This window comes from Triturus cristatus, chromosome 3_2, assembly GCF_964204655.1.
Source record: "Triturus cristatus chromosome 3_2, aTriCri1.1, whole genome shotgun sequence".
NCBI lineage: Eukaryota > Metazoa > Chordata > Amphibia > Caudata > Salamandridae > Triturus > Triturus cristatus.
In genome coordinates, this window is record NC_140584.1 from 1196176368 (window position 1) to 1196188609 (window position 12242).

The window sequence follows — 12242 nt, forward strand, 5'->3', positions numbered from 1 at the left end:
AGCTCTTCCTCCTTGGGCACTTTTATTAGTTTAGCTGCGGAAGAGCGCAGACTTCTGGTAGGAACATACCAGTGAAGCTTGTGCTGCAGCGGTTTAGGCCTCATCCCATGAAAGGCCTTAAATCTACACACAGTGACCTAAGCGGAGTCCTCTGCGCCACAGGGAGCCAGTGAAGCTCCCCGAGAGCCAGGGAGGCTGGCGATCTACGTGGCTTCCTGACGGCTAACTCGGCCGCCATAATCTGACTTCTCTGAAGTCTCTCAATTAAATGCTTGGGGCCTCCAGCAGCAACGCATTGCAGTAATGCAGCCGACTCGGGATCACACCTCGACTCTCTGTGCCCTGGTAGCATCTGGCAGCATTGGAGGGATCTTCCTTGACACCCTTGTTAGGGAGAGGCTAGTTCCAGCTGTTTTGTTAACTTGGGCTTCTAAGCTCAGTCTGTCATCAATTACTACTCCCAAATTGCGTACCACTTTAGAGGGTAATAGTGGCTTAACCACTGGCATCGGCCACAAATTTGTCGGGAGTGGCCATAGGATTTTCTTGGGGGCGCAACAGACAATCTCAGTTTTCTCCCCGTTAAATTGCAGGGAGTTCGCTTTAGGCCAGTGTGCAGTTTCCTGCATACATGCACGGAAATTCTCCAAGGATGTTGACTGGTCCCCCTCCAGCGACAGGATGAGCTGAGTGCCATCCGCACAGTTCACCAGACTGACATTGTGGGATTTAATAATAGCGATCGGGGGACTCATGTAGATGTTAAACAATATCGGGCTGGTTGCTGGGCCCTGCGGAACACCAAGCTGGATGCTGGCAAAGTCCGATCGACATGGTGGTAATGCCACCGCCTGTTGCCTGTTTGCCAGGCTTGATTAAAACCATTGTGGGGCCGGGCACTCCGCCCCTACATCATTCAGCCTTGTCAGGAGGGTTTTATGGTTAACCGTATGGAATGCGGCAGACAGAGCTAATAGGATCAGTGTAACTGATTGTCCTTTGTCTGCTCGCATTCGAGGTTCATCGAAGGCAGTCACTCAGGCAGTCTCAGGTCCACGTCCCCGAAGCCAAATTGCGCCTCCTCTGGTTTATTGTTACTTTCTAAGAACTGCGAAAGTATTTAGCTGACCCGACACGCCGTGATCTTCACAGGGTGTTGTGTTGCTGGGGGCTAGTGCTAGGGACCCCCGCAGTGTAGGCCTAACACACGTGGTGTAGTAAGTACACGAGACAATGGTGTAGGTGTGATCTTCGTCTCCGCTGCCGTGGCGCTTCTGCCAACGTGCATGCGTGACGTAGTATTTATTGGGAGTTACAACTACGTGCCCTGACGTGCACGCCATCGCGTGTCACGTCAGGGATGATATCGCGACACTACATTCCTCCCCAACACACAAAACAAAACATAACCCAATATGCGTGACTGCACGCTAAGGTATGGACGACAGGTCTCTTAGTGTCCCGCACCTCTACACTCAACATGTGCAGTCTAAAACTCTCACAAGGAAAACACTTAAACAGTCTTACTTGACGTAGTCACGTAACCGACAGGAGGGCGCGGGGTGCGGCCTCAGGTCATATCTCACTCCGCCACGGTCCACCGCAACACCCTGACCTCCACTCCCGGAGTCACCATCCGCGCCGCTCTCTCCAGTCTCGGGCACGCCAGCTGCTTCGGGTGGCAAGTTCTCTGGCTGGTGCTGCGTTGTGTCAAAACCATGACCTGTGGACTCTGCTCCTCCACTCGCCTGGCCCTCTAGTTCTGATCTCTCCTCTCGCGGCGTGTCCCTCATGGCCCTGTCCTGGCGTCGTTCATCCAGTCCAGAGGGCACGGGAATCTTCTTGAAATATGACACATTCCTCGTTATCTTTTCGGTGCCTTTCCGGGCTGTCACACACGTGCCTCTGACTTTCTCCACGGTCCAAGGCTGTGGTTCAAAGTTCAAGCGAAACTTGCCCCCTGGCATCCGATTGCGGATCAGTACATTGTCACCTGGGACTAGGGGTGAGGACACAGCCCGCCGGCGGGCGTCGGCTTGAGCAAAGGCTCCACGTCGATGCTCATCAATGGCACTGTCATTGGGAGTTTCGGGCTTCCATTCTGGGTGGTGCGGTATTGAGTCGGTGACAACCCGCCCCATCAGCAGGTGCGCCGGTGCTACTCCCGTAATTGATTGGGGCGTTTGACGATAGCTGCGGAGAAATGTGAAAATTGCAAGTTCCACAGATTGGTTCTTTTCGTGGGCAATCCTTATCACTTTGTTGAGGGTCCTCATGAAGCGTTCAGCTTCTCCGTTCGCTTGAGGCCATCAGGGGGTGATTCGCCGGTGATGAACCCCAAGGGTCTGTAGGTAGGCCGCGAAGTCCTGGCTCTGAAAAGGTGACCCATTATCAGTTCTGATCTCTTTGACGATGCCGTGTGTTGCCATGATTTTCTCGAGCTTCGGGATTACTTCCTGAGCACTCAGAACAGTCAGTATTTCCACTTCCGGATACTTGGAGTGATCATCTATGGCCACCAAGGTGTGCCGTCCGTCTGGCAAGCTGCCAAAATCGACGCTGATCTTCGACCAGGGCCTCCGAGGGCGAGGCTCCATCACCACAGGGGCTGGCCGGGGCACTTCTCCAGTTAACTGACACGCCTGGCATTCTCGAACGGTGGCCTCCACAATTTCGTCCATGAGAGGGAACCACACTTTGGTTCGGAGCCTTGACTTAGTCTTGACCATGCCTTGGTGACCAATGTGGGCCAGATCCACCACTCTCTGGGTGAGGGACGTCAGTATGACCAGCCGGTGGCCTCTCAACAAACATCCTGTATCGTCTTCCGTCAGTTCTGTTCTTACATGGTACAGGCTCTCCATTATTTGCTTCGCCCGAGGCGTCAGGCTTTTCCACTCCTCTCTGGTGCGGGTCCAGTTGTTGTCTCGGACCGCCACTCTTGCTCTTTGTAGGCACTCATCTTCACTGGTGGCCTGAGACAGGCTGGCCATGGATACAGGCCAGGGACATGACCGCGCCGTGATGCACCGGACATATTCTTCTGTTTCGGCCGCTTCCTTCATTTCTTTTGGAGTTGCTGTGCGAGGGTGGCGAGATAGGTAGTCTGCCGGGTTCTGCGCACCCGGCTGGTACTCAATCTTGCAGTTATAGTCCTGCAGTTGCAACATCCACTTCTCGATTCTTGGCGGTGGCTTGGTGGATGTGCCCGCAAACAGGGATACCAGTGGCTTGTGATCTGTGGTCACAACAAAGGGTTTGCCGTAGACATACAGGTGGAAGTGACGACACCCCCAATGAATGGCGATCGCCTCTTTTTCTATTTGGGAGTATCTCTGCTCCGTCTCAGTGAGTGACCGGCTGGCGAAGGCCACCGGGGCCCATTCCTCGGCACTTGTCTTCCGTTGCAGGAGGACCGCGCCCAGCCCGACTGGACCGGCATCGACGGCGATCTGCGTCAGCTTGGCCGGGTCGAAGAAGGCCAGCGTCGTGGCTTCTGAGAGTGCCTGTTTGATTTCCTCGAACGCTCGATTCTGCTCACTGTTCCATGTCCAGGGGGTGGACTCTTTTGTGAGCTCTCTCAGTGGCGCCGTGAGGTTCGCCAGGTCCTTGATGAACCTGCCACAGTAGTTCACCATTCCTAGAAAGCTCCTCACCTCCGTGACGTTGGCAGGAGCGGCTGCCTCCTTGATATCCTTGACCTTGTCCGGATCCGGGTTGACACCATCGGCCGAGAAAGTGTAACCGAAGAACTGGATCTTCCGGCACAGGAACTCGCACTTCTCCCGATGTAGTGTAAGACCTGCGTCTCGTATGCGTCGTAGCACCTGCACCAGTCTCTCGTTGTGTTCCGCCACGGTCGTGGCATGTACCATGATGTCATCGCTGACGTTGATCGCTCCGGGGATTCCTGCGATCAGTCCTTGTATGACGTTCTGGAATACTTCCGCAGCGCTCGACACCCCGAAGCTCAGCCTCGTGTACCGCCTCAGACCTACATGGGTGGAGAACGTGGTTATGTTCCGGGACGCTTCGTCCAGAACTAACTGGTGGTACCCAGAACGTAAGTCCAGCTTTGAGAACCACTTGGCGCCGGCCATCTCCCCGACGATGTCATCGATGGTCGGGGTGATGTGTCGCTCCCTTTTGATGGCAGCATTGGGGAGCCTCATGTCCACGCATATTCTGACAGCGCCTGGCTGCTTGGGTTTCTTCGTCACGACAATTGGCGACACCCACGGGGTCGGTCCGGATACTTTCTCAATGATCCCCGCCGCCTCTAGTTTCTTCAATTCCGCTTCCACCAGTGGCCTGAGGTGGAACGCTATGCGGCGATGCCGGAGGGCTATCGGCTGGACCGTTGGATCGATATGTAGGTGAACCTCTTTGCCCCGGAACTTGCCTATCCCTTGAAAGATTGCCTCGAACTCCTCCAAGGTGTGGTGTACTGATTCTTGATGTACCCCAAACGCGAACGTCACCACTCCCAGATCTTCTGCCGCCCGACAGCCCAGGAGCATGCCTTGCCCGTCTTCGGTGACATAGACATTCGACGTGATTGACCTCGTCCCATGGGATATCACCGTCCTGAACTTTCCTCGTACCTTTAACGGTTCCTCCTGTCCATAGGCGAACACCGTGATCGTCGAGGGCTGGAGCGCGGGCTGTGGGCGCATGGATCTGTGCATCGCGCCGGCCATGATGTTGATGCTGGCTCCTGTGTCTACCACCGTCGTGACTTCCTGTGACCCTACTCGGATGCTGCATTGCGGCAGTCTCCTCGTCGGCGGGCCGCCATGCCTATCATGTGTACCCGGTGTATGACCTTTTCCTCCTCTTCATCGTCGTCCATGTCACTGGCCCCCGGGCCTCCTTCCTCAACTGTGTTGACGGCTTGGCGGGGCTTTCGGAATCTCTTCGATCGGCACACTTTCTCAAAGTGGTTGAAGCGTCCACACCCCCTGCACTTAGTCCCTCGCGCTGGACACTCAGACGGGGTGTGGGGCGAGCCACCGCAGTACCCACAGGACTTTGGTTGTTCTTGAGCAGCCGGGCCTGGCCCTCGTCGGGGCCACCTCTGTTTGGGTTTGACTGCCACTGCGTTGACCGGCTCGGTCTTTACTGGCACCTGCAGGTCCGCTTCCATGTGCGCAGTGCACGCTTTGGACAGCTCCTTCGTTCGGCCCATCGTCAGGATATCAGCGAGGGGCTTACCGGATTCCTCCAAGATCCTCCCCCTCAGCTTGACGGACGCACATCCTTGTATTATCTGGCCTCTTATCTCCTCCGTCTCATCCCGAAACCCGAAGGTGGCCGCTAGGTTCTTTAGACGACCGTAGAATTTGTCGAGCGACTCCTCCGGCAATTGGCGCGCTTGGCGAAATATGAAGCGTTCATAGTCGCGGTTTGCCATTGGCTCGAAGTATTCGTGGAGCGCTGCTATTAGCGTCGTGTGCGTCTTGGGGGTGGCTTCCGCAAGCGTCTTCACTATGTTGTGAATCTCCTTCCCACCTAGGTGAATTATCATTGCGCGCTTTTGATCTCTGTGGACCTTCGTGGCCTCGAAGAAGATGCGCACTCTGTCCTCCCAGTCTCTCCATCGGGCCGCTACCGTCGATGGGGACCCCTCGACAGAGAATGGTTCTATTGGCGGGATGGTCGCCATGTCGCACGTGCGCGGCTTGCGCTGGACGGGACCTCCTGCTCACGTGTGCTCTAGCGCTGGGCGAGACCTTCTCCTCCCCTGGACAATGAGGGCTCCCTGAAGTGGCCTCCACGTGGGCGGCAGGACCTTCACCCTTGGGCAGTGTCAGATTCCCCAGGGGGCCTCCAGGACAGCAGGGACCAAACAGCTCCGTGCCCCACGTGACAGAGGGCTTATGCAGGCGTAGGGCACTTGATCCTACCTCCCCAGCATCTAAGCTTTTCTGGTGGATTGGATTTAGGTATCTGGCGCCAAGAGAGATGTCACATTTATATTAATCGTTTGATTATATTTGAACGGTGCTATAAGGTAGGAAGAACCACCTAGACTCCCTAGAATTAAGAGTAAAAACTCTAACCAATTAAGATCTACCTCCCCAGCAGCAGGTGAGCCAGGTGGCGCTATTCCCCACAGCTGCAGGCAGGATGCAGGGTGCGATGGGCGCTCCGCGCTCCACAGGCCAGGGGGGGCGGGGCACGCGAGGTCACTGTAGCGCGCTGGGGCACCGATGCAAGAGACGGCCCCAGCGCGAACATCCAGCTGAGAAGGAGCGCTCCGGCGCGTCCGCGCACGTCCTCGGCAGACTTGGAACGCGGGGACAGCAGCGCGCTCCGGCGGGGCACGAGCACCGCTAACGGCCGCCACACCAACCGGACGCGCGGAGCGGGAGCGAGGGCACGCCCACTCTCGTCGCCACTTTGTTGTGTTGCTGGGGGCTAGTGCTAGGGACCCCCGCAGTGTAGGCCTAACACACGTGGTGTAGTAAGTACACGAGACAATGGTGTAGGTGTGATCTTCGTCTCCGCTGCCGTGGCGCTTCTGCCAACGTGCATGCGTGACGTAGTATTTATTGGGAGTTACAACTACGTGCCCTGACGTGCACGCCATCGCGTGTCACGTCAGGGATGATATCGCAACACTACAACAGGGGAGGGTAAAAGTGAGAGATTGGTCTGTAATTATTAGGGCTCAAGGGGTCGAGAGCAGCTTTCTTGAAAAGCGGAGTCACGATTGCTTGCTTCCAACAGGCCGGTACTGACCCGCTGCTTAATGACTGTCCACTAATCTGTCCAAGCGGCGGGAAAAGTTCCGCTTTTAGCTCTTTCCAGATTCTATGGGGTGGCGGATCCATTGCAGAGCCTGAGGAAACACTTAAAGCTAACCTGTTAAAATCCTCCTCTGAAAGGATATCAAAGTGATCCAGAGTTACCAATGGTTCCCTGTCCAACCCCACCTCTTCCTGAAGGGGTGCTGGTGAGCCCTTATAAGTACTACTAGCGTCCTCCACTTATTCTGCCTTCGTAGCGCCCTGTTCCCAATCTTCCTGCAGAAAACCACTTCCTGGTCCTCCCAGAACAGGGCGCGGCGATTGGCCACATCCTGCCCTCAGAAGCCACTGTCGCCACCTTCAGCCAGGCTCAGAAAGGGCTCTGGACCAAGCGTGTGGCCTTCACCTGCACACTTTGCACAGCGCCTAGCGCCTACATCCTGCCCCAAACATGACCCTTCTAGCCACGTCAGAGGTTGGCAGCATGCCCCCGAGCCTGGTGGGTGGCCCTCGGCTCTGCACAGCAGGCAGTGAGCTAGGGCACTGCGGGAAGCCATGCCGTGCAGCATGTGGGCACACAGCGCACAGCCATGGTGTCCGCAGCGTCCATTGTGTCACTAAGTGTGTTTTACAGAAATGATTCACCAGCAGCGGGCACCATCCGTGAGTGACCTCAGCATCAGCACAACTGGTGATGCCAAGGGAGCCCTGGTTGCTGCAGAAACTCAGCCGAGAGAGTCCGAAGGTTTCCAATAGGGCCGCTGAGAAAAACAACTTCTCAGCCAATGAGATTTGTTGAAAATTTTAATGACAGTCCACCCGCTGCACAATCCGCGAACATTTCAAACAATTGAGACTTTAATCGCCTTTTTTAACACACACTTCTTAAAAACAAGGGGATGGATGTCCACCAAACCGAACAAATGACGTCTATTCTAGTAAAGTTCTAACTTCATGACCGGTTTGGTCTAGCAGCTGAGAGGAACCTCCAGTGGGGCTTAAAGGGGCGAGTACCACCTTTGGGCTGACCCTAACAATGTCCCCGACCCCTGCCTTGCCTGTAAACTGCACAGCGGGTGGAACGAAGAGCAGGTCAAAGGTCACGGCCACATGTCTTGCGGATTCGTGAGACACCATCAAAGTTTTTACCAAAACGCTAAATGTGCAAAGGTCGAACCCGTCGTAGCCTTTTTGCAGTGCAGATATCTCAAGAACTACTCAATGGAGTGCCAACAGAGCCAGAGATGGGTCTCCAAGGGCAGGGCCTGCCTGGTGCCCAGAGGACGTGAGTCTGTTCAGTGGTGTGCCAGCAGACCCAGACATGCGTCTCCAAGGGCAGGGCCTGCCTGGTGCCCAGAGGGATGCGAGTCTGTTCAGTGGGCTGCCAGCAGAGCCAGAGATGGGCCTCCAAGGGCAGGGCCTGCCTGGTGCCCAAAGGGATGCGAGTCTGTTCAGTGGAGTGCCAGCAGACCCGGAGATGGGCTTCCAAGGGCAGGGCCTGCCCGGTGCCCAGAGGATGTGATTCTGTTCAATGGTGTGTGACGCACCACGCACCAAACTCACCCCTGGCTTCAAATGGGAGATGCTGCTTTTGCACCACAACATCCCCTCCTCTGACCCAGTCTGCATGAGCCTTGAAATGAAGGCCTTGGGCGAGGCCGCAGGGGCTGGGGCTGCTGACACGTCTGTGGATCTGCCGAATGGAGCCACGGACCTGTCAACAGACATTAGAAGTGCCCAGGAACCTCTGCCCAATACCTGCAGGCTCGAAAGATTCCGTCTTTCAGAAGATTTACTTCAGTTACTCTTGTATTTTCGATTTACAATTAGTATTTTTTCTTTCTGTGATTGTATGATTTTTATTTTTCTAAGAGGTTAATTTGTTTGTTTTAATTGTTCTCGATGACTGATTTCCTTTGTGATTGAATTATGGAGGAATTAATTCCTGTTTGTGATTCGATAGGTTCCTGTTTTATGATTGGTTGGTACTGTTTGACTGATTGAATCCCTTTCTTTGCGGAGTACGTTTTATTTTTATGATTAGAATATTTGCCTTTTGTGTCTGGCTGATTTGTGTTTTTTTAATGGTTGAGCTACATTTGTAATTGCGTTACTTTCTCCCTTGGAGAGCCTTCGTTTCATTCTTTCTTTGCTTGGCCCCTGGTGTGCAGGATTCTCTTGGAGAGATGATCTCACTCAGCAGGTGATCGCACAGGAGATGGATGGGATCCCCAAACTCCGCTCCCAGCCCCCCCAGGATCCTACCGTGGACCAGAGGTAATCGCGCGTGCCTGAAGCTTCAGGTGCCTGTTGGATGGCTCGGTGCTAGGCATGCAGGGAAGTCTTTGCGGTCTATGCTCGCTGCACCCAGACACTGGCTGGGACCCATCTTCTGATCCAGAAAGATCAGTGGCGCGCCAGGCATTGAAGGAGGGTTCTTAATATCTCACCCGTCGCTCCGCGACAGCTGTACCTTCAAGGGAGGTGTGGTGTTGCAGGCAGAAGCCTGTGATAGAAGCCTGTCTGATGTAGCTCCATGCTGAAGGGGTTTCCAGCCCTGCAGAGGTAACTTGGCGATAGACGCCTGGCTGAGGTCGCCTGTGTTGAAGGTTGTTCCAGTCCTACAGAGGTGACCCTGTCACAGAAGCCTGTCTGAGGTAGTCCTGTGTTGAAGGTTGTTCCAGTCCTACAGAGGTGACCCTGTCACAGAAACCTGTCTGAGGTAGTCCTGTGTTGAAGGTTGTTCCAGTCCTACAGAAGTGACCCTGTCACAGAAACCTGTCTGAGGTAGTCCTGTGTTGAAGGTTGTTTCAGTCCTGCAGAAGTGACCCTGTCATTGAAGCCTGTCTGAGGTAGTCCTGTATTGAAGGTTGTTACAGTCCTACAGAGGGGACCCTGTCATAGAAGCCTCTCTTAGGTAGTCCTGTGTTGAAGGTTGTTCCAGTCCTAGAGAGGTGACCCTGTCACAGAAACCTGTCTGAGGTAGTCCTGTGTTGAAGGTTGTTCCAGTCCTACAGAAGTGACCCTGTCACAGATACCTGTCTGAGGTAGTCCTGTGTTGAAGGTTGTTCCAGTCCTGCAGAGGTGACCCTGTCACAGAAGCCTGTCTGAGGTAGTCCTGTTTTGAAGGTTGTTCCATTCCTACAGAGGTGACCCTGTCACAGAAGCCTGTCTGAGGTAGTCCTGTTTTGAAGGTTGTTCCAGTCTTACAGAGGTGACCCTGTCATAGAAGCCTGTCTGAGGTAGTCCTGTGTTGAAGGTTGTTACAGTCCTACAGAGGTGACCCTGTCATAGAAGCCTGTCTGAGGTAGTCCTGTATTGAAGGTTGTTACAGTTCTACAGAGGTGACCCTGTCACAGAAGCCTGTCTGAGGTAGTCCTGTATTGAAGGTTGTTACAGTCCTACAGAGGGGACCCTGTCACAGAAGCCTGTCTGAGGTAGTCCTGTGTTGAAGGTTGTTTCAGTCCTGCAGAAGTGACCCTGTCATTGAAGCCTGTCTGAGGTAGTCCTGTATTGAAGGTTGTTACAGTCCTACAGAGGGGACCCTGTCATAGAAGCCTCTCTTGGGTAGTCCTGTGTTGAAGGTTGTTCCAGTCCTAGAGAGGTGACCCTGTCACAGAAACCTGTCTGAGGTAGTCCTGTGTTGAAGGTTGTTCCATTCCTACAGAGGTGACCCTGTCACAGAAGCCTGTCTGAGGTAGTCCTGTTTTGAAGGTTGTTCCAGTCTTACAGAGGTGACCCTGTCATAGAAGCCTGTCTGAGGTAGTCCTGTGTTGAAGGTTGTTACAGTCCTACAGAGGTGACCCTGTCATAGAAGCCTGTCTGAGGTAGTCCTGTATTGAAGGTTGTTACAGTTCTACAGAGGTGACCCTGTCACAGAAGCCTGTCTGAGGTAGTCCTGTATTGAAGGTTGTTACAGTCCTACAGAGGGGACCCTGTCACAGAAGCCTGTCTGAGGTAGTCCTGTGTTGAAGGTTGTTCCAGTCCAACAGAGGTGACCCTGTCATAGAAGCCTGTCTGAGGTAGTCCTGTATTGAAGGTTGTTACAGTTCTACAGAGGTGACCCTGTCACAGATACCTGTCTGAGGTAGTCCTGTGTTGAAGGTTGTTCCAGTCCTGCAGAGGTGACCCTGTCACAGAAGCCTGTCTGAGGTAGTCCTGTTTTGAAGGTTGTTCCATTCCTACAGAGGTGACGTAGTCCTGTGTTGAAGGTTGTTCCAGTCCTACAGAAGTGACCCTGTCACAGATACCTGTCTGAGGTAGTCCTGTGTTGAAGGTTGTTCCAGTCCTGCAGAGGTGACCCTGTCACAGAAGCCAGTCTGAGGTAGTCCTGTTTTGAAGGTTGTTCCATTCCTACAGAGGTGACCCTGTCACAGAAGCCTGTCTGAGGTAGTCCTGTTTTGAAGGTTGTTCCAGTCCTACAGAGGTGACCCTGTCATAGAAGCCTGTCTGAGGTAGTCCTGTGTTGAAGGTTGTTCCAGTCCAACAGAGGTGACCCTGTCATAGAAGCCTGTCTGAGGTAGTCCTGTATTGAAGGTTGTTCCAGTCCCACAGAGGTGACCCTGTCACAGAAGCCTGTCTGAGGTAGTCCTGTATTGAAGGTTGTTACAGTCCTACAGAGGGGACCCTGTCACAGAAGCCTGTCTGAGGTAGTCCTGTGTTGAAGGTTGTTCCAGTCCAACAGAGGTGACCCTGTCATAGAAGCCTGTCTGAGGAGGTCCTGTTTTGAAGGTTGTTACAGTCCTACAGAGGTGACCCTGTCGCAGAAGCCTGTCTGAGGTAGTCCTGTGTTGAAGGTTGTTCCAGTCCTACAGAGGTGACCCTGTCATAGAAGCCTGTCTGAGGTAGTCCTGTGTTGAAGGTTGTTACAGTCCCACAGAGGTGACCCTGTCACAGAAGCCTGTCTGAGGTAGTCCTGTGTTGAAGGTTGTTCCAGTCCTACAGAGGTGACCCTGTCATAGAAGCCTGTCTGAGGTAGTCCTGTTTTGAAGGTTGTTTCAGTCCTACAGAGTTGACCCTGTCATAGAATCCTCTCTGAGGTAGCCCCGTGTCGAAGGTTGTTACAGACATAGAGGGGTGACCCTTCGATACAAGCCTGCCTTAGGTAGGTCTGTGTTGAAGATTGTTACAATCCTATAAAGGTACCTACGATAGCAGCATGTGTGAGGTAGCCCTGTGTTGAGGATTGTTACAGATCCACCGAGGGACCCTGTGATAGAAGCCTGTGTGAGGTAGCCCCGAATCGAGGGCTGTTCCAGTCCTAGAGAGGCACACTGCATGTAAGTGTGTGTATGTGTTTGTGTAGGAAGACAATGCTGATGTCTCACAGACATCCCTGTGACAGAGACAATGCTGATGCCTCACAGACATCCCTGTGACTGAGACAATGCTGATGTCTCACCGACATCCCTGTGACAAAGACAATGCGGATGCCCCACAGACATCTCTGTGCCAGAGACTGTGCCGCTGTCCCTCAGACATCTATGTGTG

At 53.9% G+C, this 12242-nt stretch overlaps 1 protein-coding gene across 5 annotated transcripts in view; it reads left to right on the forward strand.

Annotated features, from left to right (window-relative positions):
• PTPRN (protein tyrosine phosphatase receptor type N) overlaps window positions 1-12242 on the forward strand; it is a 472242-nt gene that overhangs the window by 233537 nt on the left and 226463 nt on the right. For all 5 annotated transcript variants that reach the window (XM_085650116.1, XM_085650114.1, XM_085650115.1 and 2 more), the window contains exon 4: window positions 8924-9029. In XM_085650116.1, the coding sequence (XP_085506242.1) occupies window positions 8924-9029 (106 nt within the window). The remainder of the gene's footprint in view (window positions 1-8923; window positions 9030-12242) is intronic.